We start from the raw sequence: 23,957 nt of genomic DNA, 5'->3' as shown, positions 1-23,957 counted from the left end.
AACATAACAGTGGCCCTGAAGTTCTTAGCAAATGGCTCAATACCAAGGAATCCACTGAGGACCTCAGCAGAACTAGCCAATTGGCTAGTCACAAGTTTATACAGGAGGTCTATTCTGAAAACCCCAGGATTTTGTGATTCCTGATGAAGGACTTATGCCTGAAACGTCGATTCTCCTGCTCCTCGGATGCTGCATCACCTGCTGTATTTTTCCAGCACCATACTATGACTCTGATCTCCAGCATCTGCAGTCCTCACTTTCTTTTAAATAGGGAGAACCAGGCAAACAGAGCAGTGATATTTGTTGCAGGTACAAATTCTTACAAATTTTACATATATTATTATCGGGCCATCCTGAGAACCATCAGCAGACTTTTGAACAAGAAATGGTCTGCTCTCATAATATACAGCTAATATGTGGTCACATCTACCAAATACTACAGATTTGTGCCCAATATCCAGCATTCCCTCTCAACTCCTACATTCTAGAGCACCTTCTCCAGGTAAAAAGAACAGCATTAGAATTGTTGACGATGTAAGACAATGAAAGTTGTGCTGATGGACGACAAACATTGCATTGTTGTCTGAGCCCTTTAGGATATGTCAGACACTTCGACCAAAAGGTTATAAATGAATTTACCCAAGTATCCCACAATACCAGAACAATCAAATCATTACAGATACAATTTGATACTGATGCAAACTGACACAACTTTATTAAGAAACAAGACACAGTGAGAATTTAATATTAGGTGTGGCTAATGTAGTGCCATTATTTAAGAAAGGTGGTAAGGAAAAGCCAGGGAACTGTAGACCAGTAACCTGACATCAGTGGTGGGTAAATTGTTAGAGGTGATTCTGAGGGATGGGGTCTACATGTATTTGGAAAGACAGCACTGATTAGGAATAGTCAGCCTGGTCATGTGCATTGGAAATCTTATCTCACTAATGATTGAATTTTTTGAAGAAGTGACAAAAAAAATTGATGAAGGCATTGGGGTGGATGTTGTCTATATGAACTTCTGCAAAACATTCAACATGATTCCACATGGTAGACTGATTAGAAAGCTGACATCAGGGAAAGCTAGCCTTTTGGATACAAAATTGGCTTGAAGGTCAGAGAAAGAGGGTGGTGGTAGATTGTTGTTTTTTTGGACTGGAGGCCTGTGACAGAGGTGTGTTGCAAGGATCAGTGTTGGGTCCACTGTTTTTTGTTATTTATATAAATGATCTGGGTGTGAATATAGGAAGAATGGTTAGTACATTTGCAGAAACCAAAATTGGTGGTGTAGTGGACAGTGAAGAAATTTATCTCGGAGTACAATAGAACCTTGTTGGATGGGCTGATGGGCCAAGGAATGGCAAATGGAATTTAATTTAGATAAATGTGAGGTGTTGCATCTTGGTAAGATGAATCAAGCAGGACCTCAGCTCTGATGAAGAGTCATCTAGACTTGAAACATTAACATGCTGTCTCTCTCTCTCTCTCTCCCGCTCTCCATGAATGCTGCCTGACCTGCTGTGATCTCCAGCATTTGTTGTTTTCAGGACTTCTACACTTAATCACAGGGTCCAGGGGAGTGTTGCCGAACAAAGAGACCATAGGGTGCAGGTTCATAGTTCCTTGAATGTGAAATCACAGATAGGCAGAGTGGTGAAGAAGGCATTTGGTACATATGCCTTTATTGGTCAGTGCATTGAGTATAGGAATTGGGATGTCATATTGTGGTGGTACAGGGCATTGGTTAGGCCACTTTTGGAATACTGCGTTCAATTCTGGTCTTTCTACTACAGGAAAGATGTTGTTCAACTTGAAAAAGTGTAGAACAGATTTACAAGGAATTTGCTAGGGTATGGAAGGTTTGAGTTATAGGGAGAAATTGAATAGCTGGGGCTATTTTCCCTGGAGCATTGGAGGCTGAGGGGTAACCTTATATAGAAATATATAAAAAATCATGAGGGGCATGAATAGGCTGAATAGCCAAGATCTTTTTCTCAATGCAGGGGAGTTTAAAACTAGAGGGCATACATTTAAGGTGAGGGGGAAAGATAGAAAAGGGACCTAAGGGGCAACCTTTTCTCGCAGAGGGTGGTGCATGTATGGAATGAGCTTCCAGAGGAAGTTGCGGAGGCTGGTATTATTAAAAGGCATCTGGATGGGTAGATGAAAGGAAGAGTTTAGAGGGATTTGGGCCAAATACTGGCAAATGGGACTAGATTAATTTAGCATATCTGGTTGGAATGACCCAAAGGGTCTGTTTCTGTGCTGTACAACTCTATTCCTACAGTATATTACAATGTTATTCCTAATTCTGCCTGATCCTCTTAGTTGTTAAAATACTTCCTAGAATCTATTGTAACTTTGGTCAAGTTTGCAAAGTCATTGTTCTCTTTCCGTCTCACTCCTTTGCCTGCTGGACGCTTCCTCTTTATCTCCAGAAGGTCTAAGATTGATCTGCTGGAAAGCCTTGTTTTTATACCTTATTAGATGGTTTCCTGGGACTTTCTATCGTTCTGACCAATCGGGGAGACTCACTTAATGGTTTGAAACATTGTCAATTGTTTGGGTGGTTTGCTAATATTTGTTTCTTTGTGTAGCAGGACCTGGGTGCCTTTCTGTCTGATTTTGATTGAAAATATGCATTCCTCCTTTGTCTGGTTGATATTTTGTTGGGGATATTTCTGTACAAGATAACTGTTGACGAGATATGTCCTTTGATCCTATGCTAATGTCATTAGCACCTGGCTGCTGTGTTTGCACTGTGTTTGTCCAATTTCTGTTTTGCAATTTGCAAAGCCTTACTTCACCAAAATGTCTCATATCCTGCATCCCTTTGGCCAAGTTGGCAATCTACTTGTGTTTTATCAGCCATGAGGCTGTTACAACATTCTGATGGGAGAAGATATTCCAAACCTTCCTTTCAGCCAACCTCGTCACATGGCAGTGCATTGAGATACGGTAAACATATATGCAATGCAAATCAAGATGTGTTAACAGTAGTGTACACTACAGACATTGAATACATTTCTCTCCCAAATGCAGTTTTTGGGAGTTTGCGAAGCAAAAGTTAGCTGCTACACTTTGTACATTGCAGATTACAACAGTGATTCCAATGAGAAGTAATTTATTGAGATGATTTATGTGAAAGGCACTGCATGAATGTAAATCTTTCTTTCTAAAAGCACATGCATTATGTATGGATACGGGGAAGGGCCTTTAGTGTAACAAGAGATGATGACCTGTGGCCTACAAGGATAAATGCAAGATGATCAATGATATAGAAAGGGAATGAGATTAACACGAGTCTGAAGGGCTATGGAGATAGCATGGGGAACTACAGCTGATTTTAAATTCTTCTCTGTGCTGTGGTACGCATAATTGTGGCAAATAGCATTGATACATTTAAAAGCCAAATTAATACAAGAGGGAAAAGGGATAGGAAGATATATTGACAGCTTGAGGTGATTTAAGTGGGGAAGGAGGTTTGCTTGAGACATAAATATTTTCGTAAACCAGTTGGGTTGAATAGCCCGTTTCTGAGCAGTAAATTTCATGTGAATTCTTTGTTATGCAAAAATGTTTAATTAATGCAAATAATTATTTTTAAAAGGTTTTGCAAAGATGAATTTCTTTTGCACTCAAATTTTGTTAGATAGTCGGTTACGAATAATTATAAATTGTTTCAATATCTTTAAAACTGCGGTACAGTCAGTCTCCAGTCACATGATATACCGCATTAGTAAATGTTATTTATTGCATTATAATCTCACTCCCGAACCTATTCCTGATTATGATGTGCAGCACTACAACAGATCTATGCTTATGTCTGTATATATTTATGAAAGGTGGTATGGCGCCCAGAGTAATAGCACTGGCTAATAAACTTGATTACAACAGATTTGTTCCAATGGTTTTGTTTGGTATTTCCGCTTCAAAGGAAAGAACACTTGCCCTACTCCTTGTATTTATGTCTTCCTCCGTCTTCACAATTTTGTGTGGTGAAGTTAATTCAATTGAATTGATTACAATTAATAACATATTTGAAGGTTTATTAATATGAATATTATAATAATGATCACACATGGAAAGTTTCCCTGGTAATGAATGTTACGTTTTGCGCCCCGTCAGGCGTCATTATTGATCTTTCTTTGTTTTTGGAGCGTGCATTATGTTCGATCTATGTAACTTTTCATCGTAATCTTTTCTCGAAAAATATCATTCAAATGACTATAAATCCAAGTAATCAGTTGCACAAAATACAAATTCTGAAAATCGCTAGTTTATAACCGAATTAAATCGATGGATCATAAAGTAGAACATTTTATTACTGATAAGTATTCGAACATTTTGCTATATATTTGGTACAATACAAATAATCCTTTACATAAATGGCGAATATCACTCAATCTTTGTCTAATCTATAAAAATGCTCATGGATGGAGGACTTATTTTTCCTATCCGAGCCTCCTGCAGAACAACACGGCGGAACGATACATGCTGGGCGGGGCGTGGCGGTTTTATATCTGGATTTAGAGATAGCTGTATGGATGAAGGGATCTCGTGTAGGGTGGTGATGCGGCTTTGGTGAATGATGTTTCATAGCCGTTAGTCGGCTCGTGCTAAAGCGCAGTATATCTGAGGAAACGCGTGTGGTGATATTTGAAATACCGTTAGAGATGTTGGCATTTATTTCTGAAACCTCAAATTTCAATCTTCCCTCTAATTTTAATCTGTCACTTTAAAACAAGAGGTAGACGATTACTCGGCGTCGATGGGAAATGAGTGTTCATTTTTTTCTAATATCGAGTTTTGTGTTAATTTGTCATGAGGGAAGATGGTTGTGGTCTGAAGGCTTTCCATAGGAATTCGAGTCTGCTGCAGGAAGAAGGCGGTTTTCCTAAAATGATGTAGGTGCTGTAATTAAAATCAAAATTTTGTGCTGAAAATGAACTTGGTGACGTCTCGGTCGCATTGCAACTGATCAAGATTTAAGCACCTCGACTTACTATGGATACTTTGAAAACGGATTTCACCTCTCTTTAGGATGCTGAAAGTGGGAATACAGCTACTGGCAACAACGGTGGATTTTACAGTTTAAAATAAACTCTCTTAAATTTTAGTCTCTTTTTGAAAATGGAGACCGATTTTGCAACGATTCTTGAGCAGTTTATGTCTGATCCTTTAGTAACTTGGGTAAGTACTTCTTGACTGTTTCTTTCAGACCACCTAAATCAGTAATTGTAACCGAAGCTGGCAGTTACACATAATATATATTTACGTTGACATGATTTTAAAAAATACTGTCAATCTCCACCCCTTTAGGTGAAGACTTTCGGGGCGTTAGCTCCAGCAAATGGAGGAGCACTTTTGGAATACATGGAGTTGGTTGACGGCATCTTTCTTAGTAACATCATGGTTCAAATGTAAGTATGCTTTTTCTAAGAGTAGAGTTACAGACTCGTTTTTCGGGGAAAAAACGTGTTTGCATTTCTTTTCTATATTGCGCATTTAAACTCCATATGAGATTGTGAAAGGCTTACACATCCAATTACCCTGGATCGTCTCGATGAGACAGATATTCCGTAGAGAATTACTGAATTATGTTTCAGTGGAAAGATATCCCCTACGGGCGGAGGTCTAGTTTTGCTTTTTGTCTACTGTTTCCAAGCGTTGTACTCTCGTTCTCTGATTTCGAATAGGTAACAAAATCAGATCAAGCTGCAGCATTTTATCAAATGAGTTCACAAATAAGAGGATTAATAATTTAGGGTTCTGGATTTTCTTCGGTGGAAACTAGCCCTTTCCCAGCCTACGGATTATTTATATGTAATACACTATAAAGATAAGCATTTTTCTGGTCCCCTGAACCTATTTTGTAGTGTAAACTGATTGTGAATCTGTATATTGTGTAACTAAACAGCATTTTTATCAAGCTTTTCATGTTCTAAGTGATTCAATTGTGTGCCATACTAATATGACACACTTTAACAGGAAATAAGTGTAGATTGGGAATTTAAATGAGGATGAGCATTTATTTTGTGCCAGTTAAGCATGTACAGTATCATTGGGCGAGGCAGTGGCCTCCTGATATTATTGATGGAGAGACCAAGATAATGTTCTGGGAACTCTGGTTTGAATTTCGCCATGGAAGACAGTGGAATTTGAATTCAATAATCGAGAGATAAGAATCTAATGATAGCCATGAATTGATTGTCAATTGTCAGGAAAACCTTTCTGGTCTACTAATATCCCAAAGGGAAGGAAATAACCATTCATGCTTGGTCTGACCTACATGTGACTCAAGATCCACAGCAATATGGTTGCCTTGTAACTGCCTTCTGGGCAATTAAGCATAGGCAATAAAATGCTTATCCAACCAGTGATGCCCACAACCTGTGAATGAACATATTTTTGAAAAAGTGATATGGAGATACCAGGTAGTGTAAAATCAATTTTTTTTTTGAAAAAACAAGTTTCCCAAGGGTTGATAAGAATGTGTAATTTCTGTTACGGCAGTTGAAATAGGCTTTGAGTTATTTTAAAAATGCATTGGAGTTCATTGAAAGATTGTAATTTATTGTATTGAATAATTCAGTCGAACCTCAGGGGTAACTTTTTTTTTCCTCAATGGTTTGTAATGGGAATGAACTGCCAGAGGAAGTGGTGGATGCCGATACAGTTACATACAACATTTAAACAATATTTGAATAGGTACACAAATGGGAAAGGTTTGGAGGGATATGGGCCAAGTGCTGGCAACTGGGGCCAGTTTAGTTTGGGGAAATTTGGCTGCATGGACCAAAAGGTCTGTTTCTGTGCTGTATCACTCTATGGCAGAATAGTTAAAATGTGGGACTTTGTTAACATATGGAGTAGTTGTGATATATAGAACCATTGCATTTAAGGGAGTTGCAGAGATGCACAAAGGATTGACCGATCTTGTTGGTAGTTCCAGACAGTGTGGGAATCAATCAGGAATGGAGATTAAATGAGTAACTTAGAACTATATGATATGCCAAAAGATGTCTATATTCTATCACATAATTTTGCAACATATTGCTAGTTTCAAAAGAATAACTAGTTTTAAAGATTTATGGTTGTATAATTTTATCACTGAAAAGTTAGCATGGTTAATTTCATGTAATTTTTGTTGTCACTGTACCTTGGGTCACCATAATGTGAGATAATAGTTTTAGTTCTGAGTTATGTTGATTAATTGATTTCGAGTTTTGGATTCAAGGCTTGATATCTTCCCCTGAGAAATGAAAATTGAACATTTCCCTAATTGCAAGGATCACCCAGGAGTCACACAATTAGTCGACTCTCTTAGAATTAGAGGTGACTGAGCACATTGGTAGAGTCTCTTTGAGTTAGGAGGCCAGAGTTCAAATCCCACCACCTCCAGTTGTGTGTAATGTCTCTAAACTAGTTGATGTAGAAAATACATGGATTAGAAGTGTGATGTGTTTTCTTTTAAAAATGAAAATGTAAAAATGCTTGGATGGGGTGGTTTTACAAACTTTAAATTGAAAACATTTTAATTATTTCTTATCTCGGCTGATTACAATTTGGATTTGACAAATGTTAAAAGATGTATTTGTTATACTGAATAGTAATTGTTGATTTAACAGCAAAAAAAAATGAGTGGAAATGCCAGTAATAAGGCTGAAATAGACCAGCAGGAGGCTGGAAGAACACAGCAAGCCAGTCAGCATCAGGAGATGAAGTTGATGTTTTGGGTGTAACTCTTCAGGACTGGGGGTGGGTGTAGGAGGAGCTACAGATAAAGGGGATAACGGGGGCAAGATGGTGAAGTGGGGATAGTGAAGACAGGCCGAGGGTATGACCTGGTTGGTCCACGGGAGGAATGAATCAGGTTGGTGACAGGGAAGGTACCCTCTACCTGTCTTCACCTATCCCCACTTCACCACCCTGCCCCCACCACCCCCTTTATCTGCAGTTCCCCCTACACCCATGCCCAGTCCTGAAGAAGGGTTATACCCAAACGTTGACTTCTCCATCTCATGATGCTGCCTGGCTTGCTCTGTTCTTCCAGCTTCCTGCCTGTCTGTTTTGGACTCCAGCATCTGCAGCTTGTTTTTTGCCTCTAAGCAAGAATGCTGAAACCATTAGGTGATGCAAATTTCATTTTCTGGGTGGTGGGCTTTTCAATTTGTATTCCTTGAAAATAAAGAATAAATTAAATATTTTGCCTCTTTCTTAAAACATTAACTATTTTGAGCAAGTTACCAAAATGTTATCAAATTGGTGGGCAAACACAATATGGCATTCTTCAGAATTTAAATTTATTTTACCTCAAACTAATTTTCTGGAATTATGGGGGCTCATTACGTTTCATATTTGTTTGCTAAAGATTAATGCTACCCATTTGAAAGCTCTGCTGTTTCCAGTTGAGGAATTACTATCTATACATGCATTTTAATTCTTGTTTTCTTTGGGGCCATTATACACACAACATAACGTGAATTTTGTTCTGTGTACCAGTTGATCACGAAGTAGCCCCTTTTTCCTAAATCTGAAGTTTAATTCTGGACCAAAGTACATTTTTAAAAAAAAGCTGAAATTCCTATGCATCCTGTATGATACAAAATATTATTTTGGTAACTCATTCTCAATTCAATTTCAGTTCTTAGTCTGTGTTTTATCGTATAGCTCAATTTAGTCTTAATATTTTACTACTTTGAACAGTCATGCTAAGTCAGCGGTATTTCAATTTTAAAAATAGCTTTAGTGGCTAAAGCTATATCCTCCACCAAATTTTGTAGTTTTACATGAAATGCTTCATTGAATATCACATTGCACACAACTTGCTCCTGGTGCACCAGAAACTAATAGTTCAAATCCAGTCATTGACAGATGGTCAGATATTTGTTGGTTGATTGGAGTCTAGTTTTAAGCTCTGCTGGAGCTTCCATTAAGTTATCAAATTTCAGATCCAATGAGTTCTGGTAATGTGTCATTGATTCCTAATAGTTAACTGTATGAAATCATTACTACCTGTGTGGGGAAAGAGCTTAAGTGAGGTTGACTGACTGCTTTTTTTTTTGTTTAAAATATTCAATTTGTATTTCTAATGGAGAAGGACTGCACAACTAGTTTCTTGTAGTTCAAATGAAATTGATGTCAGTTGTCATAAGTAGGTTACTCAAAAACGCAAAGAGCTGTAGGTCATTCTTTGTACTGTGCTGTCTATTGACTTTGTTGGGAATTGGCCTATTTCACTTGGCATCTTGTCAGTGAAGCATTCTAATTTTCTGGTTTACAAAGAAATCCATTCATCTGTAGTATGCCTACTGTCCTGGAAAGCATCTGCATACAGACAATGGAGTTAGCTTTCAGCACTATATTATTCGATTGGATAAATGCAGTTTTTTTCCCCAGTGAAATCTCAATTACAAACATGATCTGAGCCCAGGATGAATCTTAGAGGAGAGGGAGCAGGTGGTGAGGATGGAGAAGTTGCAAGGAAGCTGGGGGACTAATCAAGACTTGGAGGTTGCAAGGAATTTCAGGGGTAATGGAGACAGGAAGGCTTTGTGGTGGTTGGTTCGTAGGGTACCGTTTGGATGGGAGGAAGAGAGATAGTGGACATAGTAAAAAGAAATAATGCTGCATGTGTGGGGACCACTGGGCTGGCTGGAGGAGATGGAGGCTGCACAATGAGGGGTAAAGCAAGAGTGAGGTTGTATAGAGGGAACATTGGGATACAAGAGGGGAGGTTGTAAAAGGAAATTAAAGTTTTTAGCTGTCAAAGGGAATACTTGAAGTTGAGTCCTGACTTGTGCCTTGTGGTTGACATGGTGTATAGGCTTTGGTGTCTGAAGGTGAGTTAAATGTGACATAGTTCACAGCGTTTGACCCACTTTTGTAGCTATGGTTGGTCATGTTCAGTTTCTGGTCAATAACACCTCTTAGGATATTGGTTAGTGATGGACTTAGTGACCTGTAATACCTTTTTTGAATGTGAAGAGTTGCTTAGCTTTTCTGTTGCAGATGATCATTGTCTTGCTGTTGCGTGACATATATCTTATCACTTGTCACGTACATACAAACCTGGATTTAGAACAAGTCTTGTTGCATATGGGTACCAAATGCTTTAATATCTATGGGTTGTGAACGGTGCTGAAGTTTTCAGTCAGCAACAAATATCCCAACTTCTGATTTTGTGATAGGAAGACCATTAAAGCAACTGAAAGTGGATGAATCCATGGCATTACTCTGAGGAAGTCCCTGGAACAATCTGCTGGGAGCAATCATCTCTACAATAAGTGTGACTCCCAAGAGGGGTGTCTCTTCACACCACAGAGCCACACTTGCCCATTACCTCCATTTGAGGTTGCATAATGCAACCTGGTGTCAAGGGCAGTCACTGTCTCATTGCCTGTGAATTTTTGTCCATTTTTGGGCCAAAGCTGTAATGTGGTCAGGCGCTAAGTGACCCTGGGAGAACCCAAATACATTAATCACATTTGATGTTTGAGACTAGCTAGTTACCACAGGAAATTTTGTCCTTTTTTTTTTGTGGACTGGACAAACTGGGGAGTTTTCATCTATCAGATGCCAATGTTGTAGCTGTAGTGAAAGTCTAAGGGGATGTCTGGTTCTGGAGCACAAGTCTTCACTACCATTGATGGAATGTTTTCAGGGGGCCATAACCTTTTTGTAGTATCTAGACCTTCAACCATTTCTTTTATCACATGGAGTGAATTTGGAGACTTGCAACTAACTAAGCTGGGAACCTCAATGCAAGATAGGTCATCCATTTGGCACTTCATGACTGAAGGTGTTAGCAAATGTGTCAACCCTGTCCTTTATACTGATCCTGGGCACCCCATTCATAAAGATAATCTTTTTATTTAACTGTCTATCACCATATGTGGCTATGTTACAGAGATTTGATCTGATTTGCTGGTTCAGATCACATGGGATTGTGAGTTTAACAATTCGATACAAAATGGCTTGATGGTAGGAGACGTGGTGGAGGGTTATTTTTTTGGAGTGGAGGCCTGTGACTAGCAGTATTCCACAAGGATCTGTACTGGGTCCATTTTTTGTTTGTCACTTAAATGATTTGGATGTGCATATAGGAGGCATGGTTAGTAGGTTTGTGCATCACCCTAAAATTAGTGGCATACTTGACAATGAAGAAGGTTATAAGAGATTATTTAGGTCAATGGGCTGAGGAGTGGCTGAACTTTTAATTTAGATAAATGTGAGATCTTGTAGTTTGGTAAAACAAACTAGGGTAGTACTTAAACAATTAACAGTAGGATCCTGGGTAGTGTGGTAGAACAGAAGCCTTGACTCCAGATGGATGCTGCCTGAACTGCTGTGCTCTTCCAGCACCACTAATCCAGATACATAAGCCTTTTGAAATTTGCATCACCAGTAGATGGGGCAATTTAAGAAGGCATTTAGCATACTGAGAATAGGAGTTGGGATGTTAGGTTGAGGTTGTACATGACATTGGTGAGGCCACTTCTGGAGTTCTGGCCATCTTATCAAAGAAAGATCTTAGTAAACTGGAGAAGGTTCAGAAAAGATTTGCCAGAATGTTGTCGGGAATGGAGGGTTTGAGTTATAAGGATAGGCTGGGTCTTTTCTCACTAGCATAGAAAGTTGAGGGATGATACGAGAGGTTTATAAAGTCATGAGGGGCATAGATAAGGTGAATAGCAAAAGTCTCTTTCCCTAGGGTGAGGGAGTTCAAAACTAGGAGGCATCTTTTTAAGGTAAGAAGAGATTTTAAAAAGGACACGGAAGCAACTTTTTTGCACGGTGGTTCGTGTGTGGAATGAACTGTCCGAGGAAGTGGTGGATGCAGGTACATTAGAACATTTTAAAAGACATTTGGATAAGTACATGAATAGGAAAGGTTTCGAGGGAAATGGGCTAAATGCAGGTAAGTGGAACTAATTTAGTTTGGGAACATGGTTGGTATGAACTTGTTGGATGAAGGGCCTATTTCCATGCTGAGTGACAATGACTCTGACTCTGACGTAGTCTTGTAGCTTCGGCAGATAACTTATTTTTATAGGTATTGGAGCGACTCCTAGTCAGTCCTCCTGAATTCTTCTTTCATCCAGTGTTGATCACCTGGCTTAACAACTGAAAGAATTGCAGATGCTGGAATTCTGAAACAAATTCTTGGAAAAGCTCAACAGGACCGGCAACATCTGTGAAGAGAAATCAAAGTTGATGTTTCTAGTCCAGTGACCCTTTTCAGACGTGGTAATTCGGAAAGCGCTGATGGCTTTTAAAAAAGCAAGATAAAAATCCTAGCTACCACTTTTTATTATTTTAGTATTTAACTCATTGTCGCATCTCTTCCACATGGACCCATCTTGAAGTTCTGGTTCTCTCTGACAGAATTTCCATTCATAACTTTTTTTTTCTTGTCCATAGTAGCAAAAGTGAAGTTAATAACTGATGTTTGAACAGGTGTTTGCTAAAACTCCTTTCAATAGCCATACTACATTTCTTAGTGACAGCCTTTGGCTCAAGCTCTTGCCATGTGGATTCAAAATAGAGTTTCATCCTTTGTTTTGAATCATCCCAGGATCATCCAGGTAACTCCATAATGTTCCACAGACAGTACCGCTTCACACTAGCTCTGAGCACACTTTTTAATAAAAAAATTCTTTTGTTTTAAAAAGACATCAAGGAACACAAGTTGCAACAACTTAAAGTTGCCCATGGTCCTCTAGAACCTTCCTTCCCTCTGATTCCAACTGCTCTCTCAATCCCACCTTCTGTTGTGTATTTACTACTCCTTCTGACTTTCCACTCTGATGCTGAATGCTCTGTACTCCAAGGTCTCTGTTTTATCCCTCTGCAACTCTACCTTAATGAAATTCCAGCACGATGTGACGTTCTATTCTTGGCAGAGTCCTACAGCAGGGAGATAGGCCCTTTTTTGGGCCCAAACTGGTCCATGCTAACTAAAATGTCCATCCACACTAAACCATTTCCCTGCACTTGGCCCAAATCCTCCTAAACCTTTTTTTTTCTATGTATTTGTCCAAGTGTCTTTTAAATGTTGGTAATGTACCTGCTTCAACCACTTCTACTGGGAACTCGTTCCAACCACCCTCTCTTTTTTTTTTAAAAAAAAATTTGTTCCTCCATGTTCTCTCTTTGTTCTTTCCCTCTCTAACCTTTTAAAAACTGGTCCTCAATTTCCCCAACCCTGGGAAAAACATGGATTGCATTCACCCTATACATTCCTCTCAGATCTTTGACGCTTCTCGTAAGATCCTTCTTCCCCCCCCCCCCCACAAGCCTCCTATGCTCTTTTTTTTTTAAAAAAAAACACGTCCTAGCTTGTTCAACCTCTCCCTATAACTCAGACCATTGAGTCCTGGCAACATTGTTTTATATTTCTTCTGCACTCTTTCCAGTGTGATGACATCCTTCCTGTAGCAAGGTGACCAAAACTGAACACAATACTCCAAGTGCGGCCTCAATGTCCTGTACAACTGCAACATAACTTCCCAACTTCTTTATTGTGCCCTGACTGATGAAGGTCAGTGTGCCAAAAGCTTTCTTCAACTACCCTGCGATGACTCCAATTTCAGAGAACCATGCACCTGAACTCCAAGATCCCTGTGTTCCATGGCACTACTTAAGGCCCTACTGTTCACCATGAAACTCCTACCTTGATTTGACTATTCAAAATGCAAATATTTATCTATATTAAACTTCATTTGCCACTTCTCAGCCTGCTTCCCCAGGTAATCAAGGTCCTGCTGCAATTTGATAACCTTCCTCACTAACCGTGATACCACCTAGTTTAGTGTCAACTGCAAACTTATTAATCGTGCCTTGTATATTTTCATCCAAATCATTGATATTGACTACAATGAGCCTAGCACCAAACCCAGAGGCACCTCACTAGTCACATGCCTCCAGTTTGATAAGTATGTCCACTATTACCCTCTGCTTCCTAACATCAAGCCAATTGTGTATCCAATTTACCAGCTCATCCTGGATTCCATGTGATCTAACCTTCCAGAACAGCCTCCGTGTGGAACTTTTAAGGCTTTACTGAAATCCATATTGGCTAAGTCTACTGCCCTGCATTTGTCAACCTTCCTGGTCACTTCATCAAAGAATTCTAACAAATTTGTGAGGCATGATCTCCCTCCTCTCTTGATACCTTTGCCTTCATGCCCATTTTCTTTGGACAAGAGTCCTCTCCCTGTCCTACAGATCCCTTCACCCAGCTCCAATGCTCTCCCTCCCTTTGGCATTTTACTGCACTTTACCTTTACCTTTTTCTTTGAGAACCGTTGACATGGCATTGGTCACCTCAATTTTTCTCTCTCCGCTTCACCCATTCCAACCTATCTCTCTGAATTGACTGTACGCTGCCAACAAATCCAACTCTGACTTGGTGATTTAAGTTTGCTGACAAGGGTGGTACAGTTTGTTATCTCATGGACTGACCTCTACATTGCAGAGGCTGATCGCAGCTCACAGGTACTTTCTCCTTGAACCATGACCCCTCCATGGAACATCAAACCATTGAGTCCATTATGGTCACTAACATTACTTGATCTGGTGAACCATCCTGTCCACCACCACCCTCCACCTGGCCAAGCTTATCCTTGCCCTGAACAGCTTTTCTTTTAATTCCTGTCACTTTCTTCAGGTTAAAGGGGTGGCCATGGATAGTCACATGGTCTCCAATTATGCTTGCCTCTTTGTGGTTTATATGCAACATTCCTTGTTCCAGTCCTTTTCTGGCCATCATTGATAACACTTTCTCGGGTGTTGCTTCCCTCACCTGTTCAGAATTGGCAGAGTTTATCAATTTTTACCACCAATTTCCACCCTGCGCGCTCATATTTACCTGGTCCATCTGACTCCTCCATTCCCTTCCTCGACATCTGATTTCATTTTTGGGGATAGACTGGCCACTAATATCCAATATAAAGCAACCGACTCCCACAGTTACTGTTTAACTATACATTCTCACATCCTGCTTCCTGTTCCATTTTTCCAGTTTCTCTGTCGCATCTGTTCTGATGATGTCTGCTTTAAAAAGGGGACTTCTGAAATGTCCACCTATTGATCAACCAATGATTTCCATGACCTGTAACTGACAAGACCCTCAGCCGAGTCCAACCCATCTTCTGCACTTTGGCCCTCAGCCCCCACCCCTTCCCTCCCACAACTGCATTAGGGTCTCCCTTGTCCTCACGTACCATCTGATCATCCACATCCAAAAGATCGTCAGCTGTCATTCCACCACCTCCAAAAGGATGCCATCACGAGACACACATTCACCTCCCTACTATTGTCAGCCTTCCACAGGGACCTCTAGGTCACCCTGGTCCACTCTCCACTCCCAACACATCTCACCTGGACACATACAGATACACACTTCAGGCGAAGCCGAGCCTTTCCTGCACCTCAATTTCCCCAATGTTACAGGAGACCACATTGCAGTAGACTAGTTTAAGTGTAGATTGGGTGACTGCTTTGCAGAAGACCTATGTTCTGTCTGCAAAAAAAAAACACTCTGCTTGTCTGGTTGTCTTCAACACATCACCTCGTTCGCTGACCAATATTACTGTCTGTGGCTTGCTACAGTGCTCCAGTAAAGCTTGGCGCTAGCTGGATGAAGCAGCTCATTTTATGCTTGGGAACTTTTGCAGCCTTTTGGATTTAACATAGAGTTTAACAATTTTAGGGCTTGAGGCACATTCTCAATGTCCTTATCCCAACCCCCACACACCAGGCCTTGTTACATAGAACATAGAAAAATACAGTGCAGTACAGGCCCTTTGGCCCTTTGATGTTGCACCGATCCAAGCCCACCTAACCTACACTAGCCCACTATCCTTCATATGCCTATCCAATGCCTCTTTAAATGCCCATAAAGAGGGAGAGTCCACCACTGCTACTGGCAGGGCATTCTATGAATTCACGACTCGCTGAGTAAAGAATCTACCCCTAACGTCTGTCCTATACCTACCACCCCTTAATTTAAAGCTATGCCCCCTCGTAATAGCTGACTCCATACGTGGAAAAAGGTTCTCATGGTCAACCCTATCTAAACCCCTAATCATCTTGTACACCTCTATCAAGTCACCCCTAAACCTTCTTTTCTCCAATGAAAACAGCCCCAAGCTCCTCAGCCTTTCCTCATACGATCTTCCTACCATACCAGGCAACATCCTGGTAAACCTCCTCTGCACCCGTTCCAGTGCCTCCACATCCTTCCTATAGTATGGCGACCAAAACTGCACACAATACTCCAGATGCGGCCGCACCAGAGTCTTATACAACTGCGACATGACCTCAGGACTCCGGAACTCAATTCCTCTACCAATAAAAGCCAGTACGCCATATGCCTTCTTCACCGCACTATTTACCTGGGTGGCAGCTTTCAGAGATCTGTGTACATGGACACCAAGATCTCTCTGCTTATCCACACTACCAAGTATCCGACCATTAGCCCAGTGCCCCATCTTTTTGTTACTCATACCAAAGTGAATCACCTCACACTTAGCTACATTGAACTCCATTTGCCACCTTTCTGCCCAGCTCTGCAGCTTATCTATATCCCACTGTAACCTGACACATCCTTCCTCACTGTCAACAACTCCACTGACTTTCGTATCATCTGCAAACTTGCTCACCCAACCTTCTACGCCCTCCCCAGGTCACTTATAAAAATGACAAACAGCAATGGTCCCAAAACAGATCCTTGCGGAACACCGCTAGTAACTGCACTCGCAAGATGAACCTTTACCATCAACTACTACCCTCTGTCGTCTTCCAGCTAGCCAATTCCTAATCCAAACCTCCAACTCTCCCTCAATGCCATACCTCTGTATTTTTTGCAGTAGCCTACCATGGGGAACCTTAACAAACGCCTTACTAAAATCCATATACACCACATCTACCGCTTTACCCTCGTCCACCTCCTTAGTCACCTTCTCAAAGAATTCACTAAGGTTTGTGAGGCACAATCTGCCCTTCACAAAACCATGCTGACTATCCTTGATCACATTATTCCTATCCAGATGTTCATAAATCCTATCCCTTACAATTCTCTCTAAGACTTTGCCCACAACAAAAGTGAGGCTCACCGGCCTATAGTTACTAGGGTTATCCCTACTCCCCTTCTTGAACAAGGGAACCACATTTGCTATCCTCCAGTCTTCTGGCACTATTCCTGTAGACAACAAGGACATAAAAACCAAGGCCAATGGCTCTGCAAGCTCCTCCCTTGCTTCCCAGAGAATCCTAGGATAAATGCCATCAGGCCCAGGGGACTTATCTATTTTCACCCTTTCCAGAATTTCCAACCCCTCTTCCCTACATACCTCAAAGCCATCCATTCTAATTAATTGTGACTCAGTATTCACATTGGCAACAATGTCCTGTTCCTGAGTGAATACTGACGAAAAGCATTCATTCAGTGTCTCCCCAATCTCTTCAGCCTCCACACGCAACTTCCCACTACTATCCTTGACTGGACCTATTCCTACCCTAGTCATCCTTTTATTCCTGACATACCTATCGAAAGCCTTTGGGTTTTCCCTAATCCTACCAACTAAGGACTTTTCATGTCCCCTCCTCGCTGCTCTTAGCGCTCTCTTCAGATCCTTCCTGGCTACCTTATAACTCTCAATCACCCCAATTGAACCTTCACGCCTCATCTTTACATAGGCCGCCCTCTTCCCTTTAACAAAGGATTCCAATTCCTTATTAAACCACAGCTCCCTCACATGATCCTTTCCTCCCTGCCTGACAGGTACATACTTATCAAGGACACTCAATAGTTGCTCCTTGAACAAGCTCCACATATCAATTGCGCACTTGCCTTGAAGCCTAATTTTCCAAGCCACGCATCCTAAGTCGTGCCTCACCGCATCATAATTTCCCTGCCCCCAGCTATAACTCTTGCCCTGCAATGCACACTTGGCCCTCTCCATCACTAGAGTAAAAGTCACCGAATTGTGGTCACATGATCTGCTACTGCCCACAATCCCATTGTTAGCCATTCATTCTCTAGGCTGATTTGTTTTCCACTCCTCCTTTCTGTCCAATTATTTTTCCTCTCTGGCTCTTTTATTCCCCCAACACCCCAACCTATCTTCTGCATAAAAACTATTTTTTTTCCCTAGTTGCCATCAGTTCTGAAGAAGGCTCACTAAATGTTAACTTTGCCTCTCCACAGATGCTGCCAGACCTACTGAATTGATCCCTTGGCTTGATGGTGGAGTAGGTAATATGCCAGGCCACGAAGTTACAGATTGTAGTTGAATATAATGGTTATGTTGCCCTGTTGATGCCTAGTTTTGTTACTAAATCCCTTTGAAATCTATTTCATGGACAATATACTTCACGTTTACATAGATTAGCAATTTTAAGAAGCTCAATACTTTGCTCTACCAAATATCCTTGTTCTATTACATGTAGTAACACTGAAATACCACTTCAAGGTAATGAAGTGTTGACTTTCCTCATCAATGTTATGACTTCACTGTCCATTTTTAATTGGTTAGTTTAGGCTTCCTCTTTGTTAATTGCAGTGTAGTTGCTAGGAAACTTTTTGATCAATATTTTGTAGTTTTCAGATGAAAGGGAAACCACTGGGAGTTTGTAATGACTGTACAAAAGAAGTTAGTTATAATCGAATCATCCTCCAAGGATTGCACTGTTCAGCTTGCAAGAATTTCCTTTTAAAATAAAAGCCTTTTTAGGCCTATAGTAACAGTTAAAGCATTAATGGTTGAAAACATACATTTAATAATATATTAAATTTATTAATAATCAGACAACTCAGTAATTTTGACTCAGCAGTATACAGAGGAACCTTTTTTTTCCTGAATGAGTGAGTTTGTGGGGGGGGGGGGGGCACTATTTCGTTTTTGATAATTGATTATTTGGTTAATTGATTTCCTCTGGGGCTCGGAGTTTTCTGCTCCCCATTTTAGGAGACTCGGCAAAAGCACAATGCATGTGGCCCCCTCCCTCGGGCCCCCTCCCTCGGGCCCCCTCCCTCGGGGCCCCCCCCTTGCTCCAACCATATCCAACACCACCGCCTGCACCCCTGTCCACCCACATCCCCTGTGGCAGCTAGAGTTGCTGCCTCTGTGGGGTAAGTCTCCATAGAGTTTGCATACACACGACATTTTGACAGGTTCCACCTCTGCCCTAATAAGGGCAATGTTGAAGAGATTATCTGGGGAAGGGGGATTCAGGGTTCACCCCTGTGTAGAAATTGAGAGAGATTAGATCAGTGTGGAAATAGGCCCTTCGGCCCAACAAGCCCACACTGACCCTCCGAAGAGCAAGCAACCCACCCAAACCCATTCCCCTACATTTACCCCTTCACCTAACACTATGGGCAATTTAGCATGGTCAAATCACCTAACGTGCCCATTTTTGGACAATGGGAGGAAACCGGAGCACCCGGTAGAAACCCACGCAGACACAGGGAGAATGTGCAAACTCCACACAGACAGTTGCCAGAGGCCAGATTCGAACCTAGATCTCGGGCGCTGTGAGGTAGCTATGCTGACCACTGGGCCACCATGCCGAGAGAGAGAGAGAGAAAGAGAGAATTTAGAGACTGTGCCTGGACTGTCCAAGATTATTCTTGGCAGCATTTTCGTGAGCCGTGTTCATTTCTAATCATGGTACATGTAAACAAAAGGTGCGATCAGGGATGAAACAGCTCTTTGACATGTTTCTGTCAGGACCTTGAGATCCCCTTCAGATAATCCGATGTTAGGATAATCGAGGTTCCTCGAAATTTTTTTAAAAACTGTCACGTCTTGTGGTAAATTTATATTATCTCAACTATTGTACTAAACTTTGTTATTTAAGCTTTATGGTATTGGATGATATTGTACTCCCAGTAATAATGACATTTGACATCTGTTGTATCTGAAACAAGTGTTGGGAATTCTCAGCAGGTCTATGTGGAGCAAAAACAAAGTTAACTTTACGGATTAATGGTCTTTCATCATATTTGGAAATTGATAGAAATGGAATGGGTCAGTAATGAATGAAGGGGGAAAAGTAGTGGTTTCGTTTCTTTAAAACCCTCAATTAGACAAGATGGGAGATTTGCATTTCCACATTCGTGTTGTGTTCAAATTTGGCTACAGTACACTACTTTCTCTAAATTCATGTATGTATTGTAAATAGTTGTAGTCCCAGCACTCGTCCTTGTTGAACCCCACTGGTTACAGGTCACTAACTTGGAAAAAGAACACTTCATCCTCATTCTGTTTCCTACCCATTAGTGAATTCTCCATCTGTGTCTCCACTATGGTGGGCTCCGATTTATGACAACCTTTTTTGAGGTACCTTGTCAAATTCCTCCTGGAAACCAGAAAATAAAATGCCCATTGGTTCCCCTCTATCCATGCAGGTTGTGACATTCTTTTAAAATGCTAAATTAGCCAAGACCCTCTTCCCCTTTTCATGAAGTGATTCTGAATGTGCATGATTAGATTATGATTTTTCAAATGTGATTGGAATTAATTAATTCTTAATTCCAGTGTTTTAGCAGTTTTGTAATGTCAATATTCTAGCCACACTCTTACTTTCTCCGGCAATTCTAATTTGTTCCTTTTTTAAAAACTATCAAGGAAGTATGATGACTGGCCATGTTTAGTGTTTTCTGTCCAAGCAGAATATTTAACCTTAATTTTGTTATTTTGTCTTTCAGTAACCCTAAATCAGAAAATCAAAGACTAAACAAGGAAATAAACAATGATTTGTCACTCCGAATTCAAAATTTATCTAGTTTGGTGCATCATATTAAATTGTATTATCAGGTAAGTGGTAATTTAAGCAAAATCTTCTGCTTTCATTCAAATGTATCTTATTTTTGGGTCTCCTTCCATTGCTAGTGTTTTAGTCATTTTTACCAATCTTGTACGTATTTGGAACTGTGCAAACGATATTCAATTTTTAAAACTCATACAATATCTGTATATCATCTCTGCATCTGTCTCCTCTTGGGATAAAGCTTTCTGCCCAAAAGAAAATTGGACAAGTAAAAATAACCTGATTTGCTGTCACATTCTTGGCACATTACTCCAAGACTAACTTCATTTGTTTAAACTGGTGTTAAGATTGTGGCTTCTTCAAACTTCTCAATTTTATGGTGATTAAACTTTACTTTGCCCTTTGCAACTGCATCAACCAGAGACTTTTTTTTCTCTAGCTTTTCATAATTTCTATCATCTTTCCCTCGTAACCTTCTTTTCCAGTGATTATAATAGCTTCCTCTCAAACTCAGCTAGAAATTTTTTTATCGTTGCAACAAGTGTTGTTTGTAGGATGCTAATTCTTTTTTTTAGCTGCTTGCTTGAATCCAGTGATATGTGATCTTGACATGAAACTTAGTTTGAGTCTCCACAGTTCATCCATCACAGACCACTTACTTTTTATGTTATTAATATTGCACTTAGCATGTTTGTTTCTGGGATGGCAGCACTTTGAATCGGAACTCCAAAGATGATTTTGTTTTGAACAATATTCAATGGTAGCTCTGTGGTATGATTACAAACTGGCTTTTGAGAGTCTATATCTCAATTTAATTTAAATTTCACCAGCTGCCATAGTGTTATTGAATATTAATCTGGAACTCTGGATTATCAACCCAGTGGTAATATCACTGGGCCACTGCTTGCTTCCAATCCAAGTGACGTCTAAACCCTGTTAGACATTTTTTTTAAAAAAAGAAATGGTCTCCTTTCACTCCCTTGATTTTACAAAAACAAAGGATGTGGCTCTGACTACCTACATGGGCCCCAATTATGCCTCTCTCTTTGTGGGGTACATGGAATATTCCTTGTTTCAATCCTATTCTGGTCCTTCCCCACAATCTTGCTTCGGTGCATTGATGACATGGGTGCCTCTTCTTTAAATCTTTTTGATTCCATTGAATTCCACCCTGCTCTCTTTCATCTTGTTGACCTGACTGCTCCCATATGATATCTTTTTTGTATTTCTGGAGATAGGCTGACCACTGATATCCACTGCAAACCACTAATTCCTACAGTTACCTTGGTTATGCATCTTCATGCCCTGCTTCCTGTAAGGACTCCATTCTGTTCTCCCAGTTTCTCTATTGCATCTGTTTGGGTGATGACTCATTCTGCAGCGGGTGGGGTTGCTAACATCCACCATTTTCCTCAACCAAGGATCCCCTATCACCGTGGTTAATGGGGCCCCAGGCTGTGTTCTGACCATTTTTCCATCCTTTTGCCCACACCCCTTTCCTTTCCTCCCAGAACACCAATACAATCCCCCAGTCTTCACTTTCCACCCTACAAACGTCTGTATCCAAAGGATCATAGACTCATTTCTGTCAACTCCAGACACACTTTCCCCTCCCTTGTCAACATTTCATGGACTGTTTCCTTTGGGACACCCCGATTCTTTCGTCCATTCCCAGCACTTTCTCACAGTACATTCCCGTGCAATTACAGAAGATGCACCATTTGCTGTTTACCTCTTAATTATCTAAGGCTCTATACTCCCTTTCCAAGTGAATTAGTGATTCACCACTACTTCACTGAAGCTAGTCAACTGTATTCGCTGCTCAATGTGCTTTCCTCTACATTGGAGACATGAATTACTGGGCATCCAAGCTCATTTGATAAAGATGATTGAGCTTCCAGTTTCCTGCCACTTCACAGCATATTTGTCTCATGCCTGCAGGAATGATCCACTTTAGGCTCACTCCAAGCTGGAAGAATAGCATCTCCTCATCCACTTGAGAACCTAAGCCTTTGAATCTCTATACAGTTCAATATTGGAGCCAAAATACTTCCATGACCTTTATCCACCTCCACACCCCAGGCCCTGTCATAACATGGGCTGCTTTCAGCCACCCAAACAACCTTACCCACTTGTTCCCATTACCAGCGTTATCTCCTTGTCTGGCTTACTATCCACAATCCTTTTCTCTGCTTAAGTTTTTCTGTCTCCACCTACCAGCTCACTTGCTTTACCCTCCACCCTCTCACCTTTTCCTATCTTCTGTCATTTGAGGAAGAGTCACTGAACTTGAAACGTTGATTCTGCATTTTCTCCACAGATGCTACCAGTCCTGTGGTTCTTCAGCAACTTGTTTCTGTTTCATAGCTTTTCCAATATTCCAGAAACACCATCTGAATGGAATTCCTCTGCATCCTTCAGATATCATTGTGTTCTGCTTGTGAATTGGCAATCTTGACTGTGAATCCAGATGTTTTCAAAATTGCTTATTATTTACAAATCACTGGATTTGCTTCAATCTTGGTCTTCAACTTTTGAGCTTTGTAAGCCACCACTGCTTTCCTTTGGTCGATTTGTATTTCACTTCCCCCTTCACTGCAGTTACATTAGTATCATGCACCTGATCTGTCACATTATCTTACTTAACCTGTTAGTCCTGATAATTCTTTTAATTTTGGCAAGCCCTTAAACCTATTTCTTGTACCACCAACTCTGCATTTCAATTCTCTGTATCTCCTCTTTGCACTTTCTTGATGTGATGTGCAGATGCTCTTCAACTAGAAGTAATTTTGCCACTGAAATTACAGTAGCTGAGCAAAAGAGGTCTGGTGTATGTTTGAATTACAGCAATGTCTGTGCACCATTGTATTCAATTTGAGTGACCATCTAGGGAGTATGATGTTAGGATCTCATTAAATTGTTAATCCTATACATCCTGGAAAATTTTGGCAGCTACATGAGGAAAATATTGTTCTGTTCTTTAAATACTTTGGGCTCTTCCTGTGTATTTTCTAGAAAAACAGCTTCAGATTTGTAATCTTTTTTCCCCAGATAATTTTCGTAAAAGTTCAATTCGAAGCTCTTAACAAGTGTGATAGCATAGTGTTAAGGGCATATGGAACTAATTTGTTTGGTTTCAGGCCAGGATCACTAGGCCTGCAAAGATTTTTAAA

At 40.5% G+C, this 23,957-nt stretch overlaps 1 protein-coding gene across 9 annotated transcripts in view; it reads left to right on the top strand.

Moving 5' to 3' along the window:
* The first annotated feature begins 4,594 nt into the window (after positions 1-4,594).
* Positions 4,595-23,957, top strand: part of LOC140483049 (girdin-like) — a 376,157-nt gene continuing 356,794 nt past the window's right edge. For 5 of the 9 annotated variants that reach the window (XM_072580955.1, XM_072580953.1, XM_072580950.1 and 2 more), the window contains exons 1-3: positions 4,595-5,193; positions 5,323-5,423; positions 20,723-20,831. In XM_072580955.1, the coding sequence (XP_072437056.1) occupies positions 5,134-5,193; positions 5,323-5,423; positions 20,723-20,831 (270 nt within the window). In that variant the 5' untranslated portion in view covers positions 4,595-5,133. The remainder of the gene's footprint in view (positions 5,194-5,322; positions 5,424-20,722; positions 20,832-23,957) is intronic. The other 4 variants (XM_072580957.1, XM_072580958.1, XM_072580956.1 and 1 more) reach the window with 2 other exon arrangements.

This window comes from Chiloscyllium punctatum, chromosome 11, assembly GCF_047496795.1.
Source record: "Chiloscyllium punctatum isolate Juve2018m chromosome 11, sChiPun1.3, whole genome shotgun sequence".
NCBI lineage: Eukaryota > Metazoa > Chordata > Chondrichthyes > Orectolobiformes > Hemiscylliidae > Chiloscyllium > Chiloscyllium punctatum.
Note: the sequence above shows the minus strand (reverse complement) of the source record. Positions and strands in the feature narration are given on the sequence as shown.